The sequence below is a fragment of the Medicago sativa genome, chromosome 6 (assembly GCF_051527215.1).
Source record: "Medicago sativa cultivar Bolivia chromosome 6, Bolivia_mono, whole genome shotgun sequence".
Taxonomy (NCBI): Eukaryota; Viridiplantae; Streptophyta; class Magnoliopsida; order Fabales; family Fabaceae; genus Medicago; species Medicago sativa.
In genome coordinates this window covers 94,043,469-94,057,938 of record NC_140754.1, presented here as the reverse complement: position 1 = coordinate 94,057,938, position 14,470 = coordinate 94,043,469, and the positions used below count along the sequence as shown (strand labels likewise).

At 31.3% G+C, this 14,470-nt stretch overlaps 2 protein-coding genes across 2 annotated transcripts; both read left to right on the top strand.

The window, feature by feature from the left end:
• The first annotated feature begins 1,413 nt into the window (after positions 1-1,413).
• LOC146918376 (uncharacterized) lies at positions 1,414-6,676 on the top strand. Its single transcript, XM_085720033.1, has 6 exons — positions 1,414-1,593; positions 2,028-2,160; positions 3,131-3,234; positions 4,427-4,571; positions 4,664-4,798; positions 5,008-6,676. The coding sequence occupies exons 1-6, from the start codon at positions 1,553-1,555 to the stop codon at positions 6,346-6,348; spliced, it is 1,899 nt and encodes a 632-aa protein (XP_085576159.1). The 5' UTR covers positions 1,414-1,552; the 3' UTR covers positions 6,349-6,676.
• Positions 6,677-7,893: 1,217 nt separating this feature from the next.
• On the top strand, positions 7,894-11,171 carry LOC146918375 (alpha-galactosidase-like). Its single transcript, XM_085720032.1, has 15 exons — positions 7,894-8,114; positions 8,279-8,337; positions 8,444-8,500; positions 8,723-8,757; positions 8,922-9,025; positions 9,095-9,170; positions 9,282-9,340; positions 9,440-9,505; positions 9,590-9,673; positions 9,813-9,877; positions 9,990-10,072; positions 10,164-10,254; positions 10,341-10,390; positions 10,628-10,768; positions 10,855-11,171. The coding sequence occupies exons 1-15, from the start codon at positions 7,954-7,956 to the stop codon at positions 10,945-10,947; spliced, it is 1,224 nt and encodes a 407-aa protein (XP_085576158.1). The 5' UTR covers positions 7,894-7,953; the 3' UTR covers positions 10,948-11,171.
• The last annotated feature ends 3,299 nt before the right edge of the window (positions 11,172-14,470 follow it).

Here is a 14,470-nt window from a genome sequence, read left to right as displayed (position 1 = left end):
AACTTGTGGTCCAATTCTCTTTTGATAATGTTGTTGAATAAAATTTATCGTAAACGTTCTTTAAACTTAAAATTTGTGTGTCTGAATTCGTTATTTATATGAGTAGAGATTCATCAATTCTATAGATAACTTTGAGATAAGTTTTTTTTTTTTTGAGAGAGCTTTGAGATAAGTTAAACTTTAATAATTCAATAAACTATTGTCCTAATATATTAACGGTCAAACACAATTTTTTTGTATAGATCCTAAGTTGTCCTTTCTTGTGTAATCAAACCATTAATTTTTACTTATGTTTTATAAAATGTTTATTTTACATTCATTTAAAATTATTGTAGTACCAAATAGTGTAAAAATTTATTAAAAAATTGTGGAGTACTGGAGTTATATTCGATAAAAACTTTTAATCTGAGAGTTGAATTAATGATATTCATTATACTTATATAACAACTTTCTTTTTAATACTAATGTTATGTTTTTGGTTTTTGTGCCAAAACCTAATTTCCTTTATATATTTTGGCTGTCCTACAAGTTGTCGTATAAAATAGTTGTTCAAATAACATTTCTCTTATAAACAAATGGTATTGTTAACGAGTGTCTCATAACACTCTTTAAACATTCTAAAATAAGTAATTATTGTTTTAAAAATTATTTTATTTAATCTTCAATAAATCGATTACACATATTTTCTTAAACACTTACTACTTACGGTTCTTAAAAGTGCTCTGGGGACACTCGTTCACATTTTTCATAAATACTCTCTCCGTTTTAAAATGAGTGTCGTTTTAGGTGTTTACACACATATTAAGAAATGCAATGATTAAAAGAAAGAGAACGATTATTTTACCAAATTATCCTTATTAACTATTGGTTAGTTTTAAAAGTAATACTTTGGAAGTAGTGTGTAGAGTATTAATTGGAGGGTACAATTGAAAAGAAAAAGTTATTATTGCATTGAAAACTGAAAGCGACATTCATTTTGAAACAAATGTTTTTGGCTAAAGTGACACTCATTTTGAAACGGAGGGAGTAAATTATTAGTTGATTATCATGTAAAGTAACTAGTTTATTAATTTCAATAAAAAAAACTAGTTTATTACAAAGCCAAAATTATAAATGATTTATATGTGAATTTACTCATACAAATAAAATAATATTTTTTTGACAGAAAAATAAAATAGGTTAGGACTTAGGACACACATTAAGTAAACAGTCAATGCTTACTTAAAACTTCCGATTAAGACAGCTAATCACAGTCATTAAAAAACACTTAAACCCAACACTCCTACACCGTTAATCAAGCTTAATCAACAAAACCCAAAGGCCATTTAAGTCATTGTACATCACTAATCGCAAAATTAAAGTATAAAACTAAGTCATTAATCTTTCTTCCTTTTTTCTTTCTTCTTCTTCTTCGTCTTCTTCCACTACTTAGTTCTCTTTCTCTGTGCTATTACCGAAAACCGAATCTTCGCGATTCTTCGCGAATATTCGATTCTCACCTTCTGAGTTGAAGAATCGTTCACTGATTCAAATCAACGATCGATCTTCAACTATGCTTGACGGCTTACTCGGTCGTGGATTCGCCGCGAAATGGTTCAATTTTTTTATTATTTCTAATTTTTTTTCATTTTTTTTGTGTATTTTGCATGTTTGATTTAGTTTCTGATGCAGAGATATTGAAATGTAGTTATGATTCGGTTTCAATTTTTTTGTTTTTTGTTCATTTTGAAGTAAATCGTTGAAAAAATTGACGAAGAATCGTTGATCAAGATTTTAATGATTTTTTTCTGTTTTGCATGCTTGATTTAGTTTCTGATTAAGAAAATTTGAATGAATTTGTTAATGTAGTTATGTTGAGGTTTTAGGTTTTTTTTTCTTTGAATTTTGAAGTAAATCGTTGAAGAATTGTTGATTAATATTTGAATGCTGTTTTGTGTTTTGCGTGCTTGATTTAGTTTCTGATTAAGAAAATTTGAATGAGTTTGTTAATGTGTTTTTTTTTTTTTTTTTTTTTTTGGATTTTGAAGTAAGTCGTTGATTAAGTTGACGAAGAATCGGATCGATGTGATCAGAAGGAAGAGGAAAGCGACAGAGAAGTTTTTGAAGAACGATATTGGTGATCTGTTGGTGAATGGATTGGATGTTAATGCTTATGGAAGGGTAATTGCTACTTGATTTTGTTGAATTTGTGGATTTATTTGTTTGAGATTTTTATTATGAAATTGTTGCAATTTATGGATTTAGTTATGTGAGACTATTATATGGAATCGATTGATATAGTTATGCCTTGGTCTTGAATTTGATTGATGATACTGTTAGTCAAGGAATGTAGAATGGATTATGAATATGTTTTGGCGATTCGAGACGTGTTTTATTCGTTTCTAATTAGAAATAGAATGGAATTTGAGGGAGATGAGATTTATTCTTTCACTATAGTTTTTCTGACTTGCTGAGTTTTGTTCTTGCTTGATTCTACTTTTAGTTAAAGAATATACAATGGATTCTGAATGTTGATGATGTTTTGGCGATTTGAGACTTTGTTTGATTTGGTTTTCATAATTAGAAATAGAATGGAATTTGAGTGAGATGAGATTTGTTTTTTTCCCACTGTTTTGTTTAGATTAATCCACTAAATTAGTCCCTGATTTTGTACAACGCATAGGTCCCTAAGATTATGAATATTTCAAATTGGTCTCTGATTCTATTAAACTGTCAAGTTGGTCCCTATAATTAACCACTTACTATCAATTAGGTCCTTATAGTTTAACAACTTACTATTAATGTGGTCCCTATATTTAACCACATACTGATACTATCAATTTAGTCCCTAACATAATCTAAGAAGGATTAATGAGTAAAATTTGACAGAGTCAGGGACCCTTTTGAAATAGTCATAATCTCAGTGACCTATTTGAGAGCACCCTACAAAGTCATGGACGGATTTGGTAGTTTAGTCTTTTGTTTAATGTATTGGATATATGAATATCTTATCTACAGTGATTTTTCAGTTTTGAATCGATAATAGAGACCTTAGGACTTGTGAGAATTTTAAATTTGGTTAGATTATTGTGTTTGCAACACACTATTTTCTTAATTTAACTTGGATCATATTCATGAGATGGTTTTACAGGCTGAAGGACTCATTGCCGAGTTAACATTGACATCTTGTTATGATTTTGTTGAGTGGACCTGTGATTTTGTGTTGAAGCACCTCTCAGTGCTACAGAAACTGAGGTATAAATCTATTTTAATGGTTATGCTTTAGATGTGGGTGTAACTTTTTTTATTTCTCAGGGGTGTTTTTCTTCTTCATTTGAATCATGGCTGATAATTGATACAATCAACATGCCAGGCTTCATATACTGTATAGAAGTATGAAAAACCATCTCTTATAGAAATTTAAAAGTCATATGGTCTAACCACTTCCTATTTTTGGTGGTTTTCTAATTGAACCTGACTTTTCTCCTTGTCTTCCTATGTGAATTTAGTGTTCCATTTCATTTACTTTTTAGTTTTTGTTATCAAATAACTTGCCATTCTAAATCACTATTTATGATTTCAAAATACACATTAGTAACATTTTAGTGTGCTGGATAATATAAAAGCATGCTTTCTTAATAAATCTTTCACTTTATCCTGTTGCCACTTTACTTTCCTGTATTAAATAAAATCAAATGGATCTCTTTTGTTATTTATTCATGTTGGTTGAAAACAAATTTAATATTCATCAGTACTGCATCATAAGTATATGTGTGCGTGTACAGATATTACATGTTTCCAGCTGAATATAGCTCCGGGGTCTTCATACATATTGCAGTGCATTTCTGCATACAACTTTGAGCAAATAGGCTTTCTTATAATTGGAATTTCAACTCTCAAGGTTGCACAATTGAAATTATGCACGTAGACTCTATCTAATTATAACGGATGAAAATTATAAGAATAATGATTGATGGCATACATGTAAAGTACAGAAATGTGAAAGAAAGGCCCAAAATTATTCATTCCGTGGGTAGAACAAAACTTACTGTTTTGATGTCATATAATGGCATACACATATACTTATTAAAATAATGATGTATGACATACATGTGAAGCACAGAAATGTGTAAAAGTGACAAAAAAGTTGTTTTTCTTAACAAAAGAGTGACAAAAATTATTCATTTTGTAGTTGGTATAAATTTTACTGTTGCAATATTATTATTTGTCTTATTTATTTTGAGCTGGTCATCTGAGTATTGGCCCTAACACTCTATATTCTCGATAATTCTTGATACGAATGGAACAGGGGGAGTGTCATTATCCAATAGTTCATGTGAAATGCTGTTGTTGACTTTCTTTTGCATGCTGATGTGCATTTTTGACACATGTAGTGTCTAAATATCACTTAATTGATGTAATTAAGTTGTTTTAATATCTTTTACAGTGGATGCCCTGAGGAATGCAGGGAAGCTATAGCGTGTCTGATTATTGCTGCAGCAAGATTTTCTGATCTACCAGAGTTACGCGACCTTCGGCAAATATTTCAGGAGAGATACGGAAACTCTCTAGAATGTTATGTCAATCAAGAGGTCACTCTCAATTTTTTTTCTTTCCATATCATTACAATTGTACATATTTACGACTTATTCCTGAACTGACTGATTAAATTGCTACTTATCAGTTTGCTGCAAATTTGAATCCGAAGTCTTTTACCTTGGAGCAGAAGGTTCGGTTGATGCAAGAGATTTCTTCGGAGTTTTCAATAAAGTGGGACTCCAAAGATTTTGAACTGAGGATGTCAAAATCCTCTGCTAAGGTGTTGTCCTCAGCCTTACATTGTTCTATTAGTTTTGTTTGTTAAATTTAAAAATTTCCCAATTCTTGATATAGTTACCGTTTTCCCTCATTATTTACATGATTGATTTAGTCATCGAGGTTTTTGTTTTCCTTTCGGGAAACCATTTTAACATATGCTTACATTTTTGTGTATATGCCAATACCAATAAAATACATTTGCTTGTGCAGGGCCACAATACTCATAAATCTGACCATTCAGTTGGGAAACCATTACAAGGCAAGTCTGAGATTTTGTTAGATAAAAGTCCTGACCATTCTAACGGTGGGCACAAATATCGGAATGGTAAGGAAGCTGCTGTCTCAAAAGCAGATGAAAATTATCTTCATCCCAAATCTAAGCTCCCTGAAAAAGGATTCAAGCCAATCACTAGGTATGATGAAGTCAATCTACCAAGGGATAGCCATGGCAATCCGTTGCTAGGAAAAGAAGAGCTTACTTCTCAGAAAGATGTCTATTGGAAGGAGGGTAGTATGCTAAAACCACCAATTGGATGTTCTTCTCAGGATAAGCGAGTGCACCAATTTGACGATGGTGATTTACATGATAGAAGGGGGAATGCCACCCGTGTGAGAGAAACCCCGGACACTGCCACTGCTAGGAAGTCTCCGAGTCATGCAGGATTTCAATCAAAGAACAATTTGAATGAACCATTTGCTGTTAATCATGGTGGACTACCTGATCTTGATAACTCTCAGAGAAAAGTTCAAAAGGATGAAACTCCTAAGGTAAAGCCGTACTACAGTAATGCCATCCCACCACCTTATGTAAAACCTAATTCTAAACTCAAGACGAGCACACAAAGAACTGAATTAGCATCTTCACATATTGACAATGATGGCATCCCAACAAATCCTTCAATACATCAAAAGCCTGACGCTGCTTCTACTACAGAGAAAATCCGATCAGGTTTGGATAATTCTGAACATGATTTGCAGGCCACTAGACATGCTCGACTGAGTAAACAGGATTATGAGAAAGAATCCCCTGTTCTTGGAGAGGCCAGAGAATTTCCTATATTAAAACAAAAATCTTCGAGGCGCAGGCACTCGAAATCACGGTCTACACACAATGATGCCAATAAAGAAGATGCTGAAGCTGCGAGAAAATCAAGGAGCAAGAGACGAGACGAATCAAAACGTGGCCTACAAATTTTGTTTGACGATGAGAAACATAAAAAAGACGAAGAAGAAAGGGTTATAGATAGATTGCTGATCCATTATAGCAAAAAGCCAACCATCAATGTGCCTGAGAAAGCAAGAAGAAGGTCTAAAAGTCGTCATGCACATCAAATGGATGATGGACCTGATAAGACACCAGATATGGTCCCTCGTGCACCTCGATCAGTTTCTCTTCCTCACGAACAATCACAAGAGATGGAAGTCAACAAAGTGTTTACTCGAGCTGCTTCGTTTCAGCCAGATAGATCAAAAGAAGCCCGACATGTGCATCCCAACTTACCCGATTATGATGATTTAGCTGCTAGGCTTGCGGCCTTGAGAGGAACATAAGGGAGAGAAATAATATACATGAATAAATACTTTTTTTTTTTTTACCAGCATAATTGTGTGATCATTGTGTTTTAATCTGATGTACTATTAGGGTATTGATGAAGATTACATGGTGATGTTTTGATAATATTTGATTACAAATTGTTGACTATTCCAGAGCTGAAATATTATCAATCAGCCATGGCTATGTCCATGTTGGTGATGTGCAATTGTTCAGTCACCATTTTTATTAATGGTGGCAATGCACAACATCAACTCATTTTTTTTAACCTTGTATGAGTGTAAAAGTGTTCTGAGTAGAAATTGAGGCCTTTATAATTTTCTACTATATTTTTACCAAGTGTGTGTAATTGTTTAGGATAAACTTAGTTGAGACTTCCATTATGTTGAAGTTCTTGGTGCTTTAGATTCTTCAGTTTCATCAAAACCTTTCATAATTATGCATCCACTCATTGGCTTCTCGTCATGTTGCTTAAGAATACCAAAATCAAAAATTCATCATCAAATATTCGTAACTAACTTTGCAAACATCAAATAACCAAAGTGAAAGACCCTAAATTAACTAAGGTTATGACTCATATCTTTATATATCTTTTGTATGATAATGGAAATAAATTTATCTCTCTATGTCTATGTATCTTTTACCTTGAAAGTAATTAAGGTATATATGTATGGTTGAAAAAATGTGACGGGATATATTGTATGAAGTGTAAGAAAGAAACTCATCCCATACTGATCATTGAAATATGCACAAGATAAAAGAAAGGTCTACTTGTTTTGGATTGCCCATAATTATAACAAACTCAATAATATATTTTTAGAATAATTTATTCAAATTTATTAGAATGCATGAACCTGAGAGATAGCCAAACTCTCCCGTCCTACCAATATGTACAAATATTTTTGCATCATAGTATCAATTTTTTAAATCTTTTAATGTAACAATAATTATTATTTAAATCAAAAGTATATTTTAATTAATGCTACATATAGTACTTCATAGTCAATATCCTTTATTTTATATTTACAATAATAAGTTTTTTTTTAATAAGTTAAACTAGCTCACCGAAATTGACGCCGTAAAAAATTGAATGTAACTTTGAAGAGAGTCACACACCTAAAACTCAAGTCATCATCATCAAACCAACTCAAATAGGTTAGTAATAAGTTTTTCTTAGCTTATGAGAAATAAAAAAAATTGTCACTCTTTACATTACATGACATAAAGTATATATACGTTACTCGCAATTCAGTTGTGTTGCCACAAAATGACAAACATAAAAAAACAAAAAAGGCAAAATAATATAAAAACATAGCATCATAATGATGTATGTATTGTTATGAGGAGAATGAAGACAGCTATTATATTCAATTCATTCATCAAGTGGACAAACTGACGGAAGAACAAAATATCATTTCCATTTTGAATAACAATATTAATTTCTTCTTCTACTTGTTCTCTTTCACCTTGAATGCATGTTGGCCAATGTCAGAAATCATCAAATTGCTTGCATGGTTGGTCTTATATATACCACTATAAGGTTATGCAATATTCATCATCATTCATTATTCATAAGTTCATTGGAAGTTCAAATAATTAGAGCAATGGCTAGATTGATGGTGCTTGCATTTTGTATCCTCGTGTTGCTGAATATTATTGCAAGTGTTCCATCATCTTCAGCTGCTCGATTATTAGGAAACAACAATGTAACCAAAATTAAGAGTTATATGTTGCAAAATGGACTTGGTCAGACACCTCCCATGGGGTATGCTATACCCTCTTTATTTGTCATTCTCATCCATTGTTCATTCAAATTCAAATATATCCATTTTTTCTTTTATGATTCTCACATAAAAATACACATAATTTTCTCCAATTAAATACATGAAAGTATATAGTTTCTTAATCAATTATATTCATGATGTTCAGATGGAATAGTTGGAACCATTTTGGTTGTGATATAAATGAAAGTTTAATCCGAGATACAGGTATATATGTTTATTATCATTATTATGATGTTCCCTAAGCTATTATTTTTACAGTTTAAATATATTTAATTCAATTGAAGTAAACAATATTGATTTATCATTTCAGCTGATGCGATGGTGTCAACTGGACTTGCTGCCCTAGGGTACAAGTATATCAATTTAGGTAGGTGGCAAGTGGCAACTACAACGATCATTGCTGCTACTATACTTACTCTTTATTTTGTTGATGAGTGAATATTTAGTTGATAATTTGTTAAAGTTTCTTGTAGAGAATTTTTTTTAAATATTAATGTATTTTTTTATTATGTGTAAAATATTATATAGACATTTATTTATGTATGAAAATATATTTTAATAATATAAATTTGCATGTTTTTTTTCCCAGATGATTGTTGGGCAGAACTTAATCGAGACTCACAGGTATTTAATATATATCGTCTTTTAAAAAAATTCCATTGATTTGTATGTTTATTTTCTTCATGTACTTTTATGTGTCTATTTAAAAAAAAAATAGGTTAAGTGAATTTAAATTAATAGATTAACATATCATAGTGTTTATAACTCTGACTAGTTAAATATGTTAGGGAAATATGGTTCCCAAGGCTTCAACGTTTCCTTCAGGAATTAAAGCTCTAGCTCATTATATTCATCGGAAAGGCTTGAAGTTGGGAATTTATTCAGATGCCGGGTATGAACATATTAAATTTTATTTGATGATCCTGAATATGATTGTTGATCACTTGCAATTGCTATGCAGAAATCAAACTTGTAGTAAACGTATGCCTGGATCACTAGGACATGAAATACAAGATGCCAAAACATTTGCTTCTTGGGTAAACCATATATACATACATTATTTGAAAATCATTTTTCGCTTTTATCAACATTATATTCTATTTATAATCTTATGTTGTTTACCAATATTGGTTCAAATTTTTCTTTAGGGAGTCGATTATTTGAAGTATGATAATTGTGAAAATAATGGTATAAGTGTTAGAGAAAGGTATTTAATTTATTTTCTTCAAATTCAAATAGTTATATCAACATACTTAATATTTTGTAAAAAATAGTACTTACTAGTTTCATATGTTGTGTAAATCAGGTATCCACCAATGAGTGAAGCCTTATTAAAATCGGGAAGGTCAATCTTCTTCTCTATGTGTGAATGGTGAGTTAGATTGGTGATAATGTTTCTCATACATAATTGATATTTCATTTTCTATTTCATTCTAATTTCTTATTTGAAACATAGGGGATGGGAAGATCCAGCAACATGGGCCAAAAGTGTGGGAAATAGTTGGAGAACAACAGGAGATATTGAAGATAACTGGAATAGGTAAAATTAATATGATAACTCACATTCTCACATTTTACATTGTTTCTTTTTGCGTAATAATTTAGCTTAGGAAAATAAATTTTCAATTCTTTTCTTCATTTTCTTATATTATGACCAACTAACTTTATTCCATCCCTAGCATGACTTCTATAATAGATGTAAATGACAAATGGGCATCTTATGCTGGACCTGGAGGATGGAATGGTAATTAACTAACCTCACTAGTAATTTTATGAATGTTAAATTTAAGATCATTACAAGTACATCAAACTTCAATATTAATTCCTCGTATGTGTCATTAATGTTTGGATATTAGATCCTGATATGCTCGAAGTTGGAAATGGAGGCATGACAACAGAGGAATATCGTGCCCATTTCAGCATTTGGGCATTAGCTAAGGTGCATGAAATAATTTTTATATACCTATTGTTAAGACAAAGTAATATGTCTTGAATTCGTTGTTTTTAACTATTTTACTCGGTTTAAATAGGCCCCTTTATTAGTTGGTTGTAATATTCAAGCAATGGATAATATCACGTATGAATTGATAAGCAACTCTGAAGTTATTGCAGTAAACCAAGGTAAGAAGACTTTCTTGAAAGATAAATGTATTAATTTCTTCAATAAAGAATGCTTTGAAACTTACACGTTTCTTGTGGTATTGCAGATAAACTTGGAGTTCAGGGAAAGAAAGTCAAAAGCAACAATGATTTAGAGGTGACTTTATTATCTTTCCCTTTATATGGTGTTTAAGTTTGATTCCTCACAACTTATAATGATACTAAATTTGTTTAACTTTCAAATCAATACATGGATCTAGAGCAGCCTGTGATATATGCAAACTAATGCAACCTTATAATCAAATCATTTGTGTATTATATACATACATATGCATGTGAAAATTGTATCATAGTTCTTGCATACAACTTCTTACTAAAAATTCTATGGATATAGGTTTGGGCAGGTCCTCTCAATAATAACAAAGTAGCAGTGGTCTTATGGAATAGAAGTTCATCAAATGCAACGGTAACTGCATCCTGGTCAGATATAGGTCTGAAATCAGGAACTATAGTTGATGCAAGAGATTTATGGGAGGTCAGAGAGTTAGGCTCATTTTTCATTGTATTGTGCAAAACAATTTAAATTCATTTGGTTTTGATGGTGTGTAATGATTTTTGCAGCACTCAACACAATCATTGGTTTCTGGAGAAATCTCTGATGAGTTAGATTCACATGCCTGCAAGATGTATGTTCTGACACCTAAAAGGAGTTAATCTCCGGTACAAGAGAATAAAATAAATAGTAGTTGTCATTTTTTGACATGTATTGTATTGGCGAACTATTCACTCATTTATTGATCCTAAAGGGGGCGACAAATAAAGGAATAGAAAATATTTTTATCTTGAAATGTAAAAATAAATATGCAAGTTGTGTTGTCCATGGGCTTTTAAATGTATTTGAAAGTAGATGCAATATGGTCCACTTAACTTTGATGCAATCGGCTATTAAAATCTCATTCAACTCACTTTTAACCAAAATCAATTCTCTCAAACTCAATTCTATCAAAATCAATTCTCGCCATCGCCAAACCAAACACACACTTAATTAAGTTATGGCTAGTTGTTAGCATCGATATTTATTTATTTTATAGCTGGGAGGGCCTAAGCCCGGTGTTAACGTTGATTTTAGTTCTAATAGTAAATCTATCAACATCATTTAATGCATACATTTCAAGGATGAAGCGTGTTTGCCATTGAATTCTCATATTATTTTATGAAAAATAACAAATTTCATGATGAAACACAAATCCTAAAAGAACTGGTGATCAGATACATCTTTAAGAAGCACCCAAAAAACCGGTGTCCTCTAGATGTCACCCCAATTATCCGAAACAAGAACTCTATCTATCCGGCTTATTGCCACCTCATTTGAGTGAAACCAAGTAAATTTCTGACCCAAAAGGATTTAAATCCTCTAAGTCCACTACCACCAAAAAAATGATCAAAGATTCATTTCACTAACACGGACACTCTATTATGCAAATTAAGAACATATGAATTTGTCACTTGAAAAACACTGAAATCAACATATAACAAAAAACAAAGACAATAAATCTTACATGACATGAGAAATTACAACTCCTAAATAAGATAATAGCAATCTTGATAGAAAAAAAATCTTGTTCTCGAAAAAAAGTTCTTGCATGTTTAGGGTTTAGGTCCAAAATTCTTTATATCAATGGTTTTGCTCCCACAAGAAACCAACAAGGCCATGAAAACTCTGCCTTCTCGGTCTATAAAGGAAGTAAGAAAAAGCCAAAACCATTAAGAAAAATCTAAATTTTCTTTTCAACAAATGTCTTCACTACTACCTTTTGAGTTTGATCCTAAAGCATTGTTTTCTTTTCTCTATCACTACTACCTTTTTGTTTCTTAAATTGAACCCTCAGTATAACACTGCAGCAGTAGCAGCTACTGCTATGAATCTCCAAATTTAAGTTAGTGCTTGAATTTTCCATAGCAAGCAACAAATCTGACAATATCTTACAACAAATTTGCATTAAGGAGATTAGGAGACTAAAAATGTTAACAAAGGATGCCAATAAATAACAAACACATTGGCAAAAAAATCATTAAGAAATTGAAAATCTTTCAATATTTCCTTCACCACAACCTTCAGATTTCTTTATTTATAGATGATACTTTCAAAACAAAGAACGTAACAGGTGCCATGACACAAGATGTAAGCATGTGAATGTATATTCCATATGCTACAAGGAAATACATGCATCAACAATAATTGTTTTCAATGCTTAGCCAACCAAGTGCTGTAGATTATTTTTATGGTGCCTTGCTAAACACACACAGAGTTGCAATTGACGCATATATATTCCAATGACATAATTGTACATCTGTATATTGCACTCAATAAATGAATATTTCACTCAAAACTGGTTGAATTTGGTGTTCTTTGATTAAACTGGATTATAGTCATTTTTGAAATGATATCATTGGATTATGAGACTGATAATAATATCTTCTGTTCAGAATGTAAATACTCTTATCGATCAAGCTATTTGAAAATAAGAAAAATAAACTTTGAAGGATGACTAATTGAGTTTTGCCATTCAAACCTTATCCTATTGGATCATGGAATCTAACATGCTTTTGCAGTAACTAAAGCATTAACATAATTAGTGACACCGTTCTATATGATTGAGCTGCTAAAGCTTAGGCACTAAATATAGTCCCACATCGACTGAATGAGTAAAAATATATTGTTTATAAAGTTTGAAGAGTCTACAAATTATAGAATGAGTAGATAGGATATATGAAATAAAAGATCATGTATTTTAGATGCTCGTTTGATTTAATGTTATTTTTTTTTTTTTAGATAAGTTGGGTTTTGTCATTTAATGTTTTATTTAATGTTTTATTTTTTAAAATAAGTTGGGTTTTGTCATTTAATATTTTATTTTTTAAAATAAGTTGGTTCTAGGGAAAGGCATCAAGGCATTATAGTATAAGCAGGCCCGGCCCTGGGGGTTGCAAACAGCTCAACAGATTTAATGTTTTATTTTTTAAAATAAGTTGGGTTTTTTTTTTGAAGGAAAAATAAGTTGGGTTTTGTCATTTATTTTGTTATTATCATTTAATGTTTTATTTTTTAAAATAAGTTGGTTCTAGGGAAAGGCATCAAGGCATTATAGTATAAGCAGGCCCGACCCTGGGGTTGCAAACAGCTCAACAGAGCTGGGCCTCCCCCAGCTATGAGCCTCAAATTTTTTTTAATACCCACTAGTACTACTGTCCTCCAATTTTTTTTTAATACCCCCAGCCATTTTCTGTCCTCTTGTTTTAGCCTTTTAGGCCTATTAGAATTAGGTCATCTTGCTTTTGGTGTTAGGTGGGGGTTCCTCATGTATACGGTAGTCATTTTCACCTTTGGGTGTACCACATATATATGACACCTTGTATTTATCTTTTAAAAAATATAAATAGAACATTGCTCTTTTAAAAAAAATATGTTTTGATTTTATCACTGACCTCTTTTCATTCCCAGAGCCGAGCCTCTGAATTCTTAGGGACGGCCTTGAGTATAAGGTCGCAAAACTTTCGGTGCATTAATGGATGCATAAAAAAAAAAGCATTATAGTATGCAATGATATGTGATCACATTGAATGAAAGTTCATGTTGATACGTTTAATTTTCTATTTTATTATTTGGTTTTTATTTTTTCAAATGAGTTGGGTTTAGAAAAACAATGATATGATGACATGAAATGAAAGTTCATGTTATTAAGCTCATATTTAGTTTTGTTTATTTTTTAGAATAAATTTTTTAGGTGATTTAGGTTTCAGGAACATGTCTCAAGCCTCAACAAGATAAGCTACTTACATATTATGATTTATTAGTTGAGCCAACATTCATTGATTCATTACATTTTTATCCTTTTATTTTATGTGGATATTAACCACTCTTTTTAAAAAATCAAAAAAAAAAAAATCCTCAATTTTTATATTTGTTGCAATTTTGTCACAATCTAAATTTTCTACCCCAAATGATTTTTGACCGAAAAAGTTGGTTCTAGGGAAAGGCATCAAGGCATTATAGTATAAGCAGGCCCGGCCCTGGGGGTTGCAAACAGCTCAACAGATTTAATGTTTTATTTTTTAAAATAAGTTGGGTTTTTTTTTTGAAGGAAAAATAAGTTGGGTTTTGTCATTTATTTTGTTATTATCATTTAATGTTTTATTTTTTAAAATAAGTTGGTTCTAGGGAAAGGCATCAAGGCAT

Excerpts from the sequence above, each read along its gene's own strand:
- LOC146918375 (XM_085720032.1), top strand. The coding sequence starts at position 7,954 with ATGGCTAGATTGATGGTGCTTGCATTTTGTATCCTCGTGTTGCTGAAT. Across the intron at positions 9,171-9,281 it reads CCAAAACATTTGCTTCTTGG|GGAGTCGATTATTTGAAGTA; the intron begins GTAAACCATATA and ends ATTTTTCTTTAG. Across the intron at positions 9,341-9,439 it reads GGTATAAGTGTTAGAGAAAG|GTATCCACCAATGAGTGAAG; the intron begins GTATTTAATTTA and ends TGTGTAAATCAG.
- LOC146918376 (XM_085720033.1), top strand. The coding sequence starts at position 1,553 with ATGCTTGACGGCTTACTCGGTCGTGGATTCGCCGCGAAATG. Across the intron at positions 3,235-4,426 it reads TCAGTGCTACAGAAACTGAG|TGGATGCCCTGAGGAATGCA; the intron begins GTATAAATCTAT and ends TATCTTTTACAG. Across the intron at positions 4,799-5,007 it reads TGTCAAAATCCTCTGCTAAG|GGCCACAATACTCATAAATC; the intron begins GTGTTGTCCTCA and ends TTGCTTGTGCAG.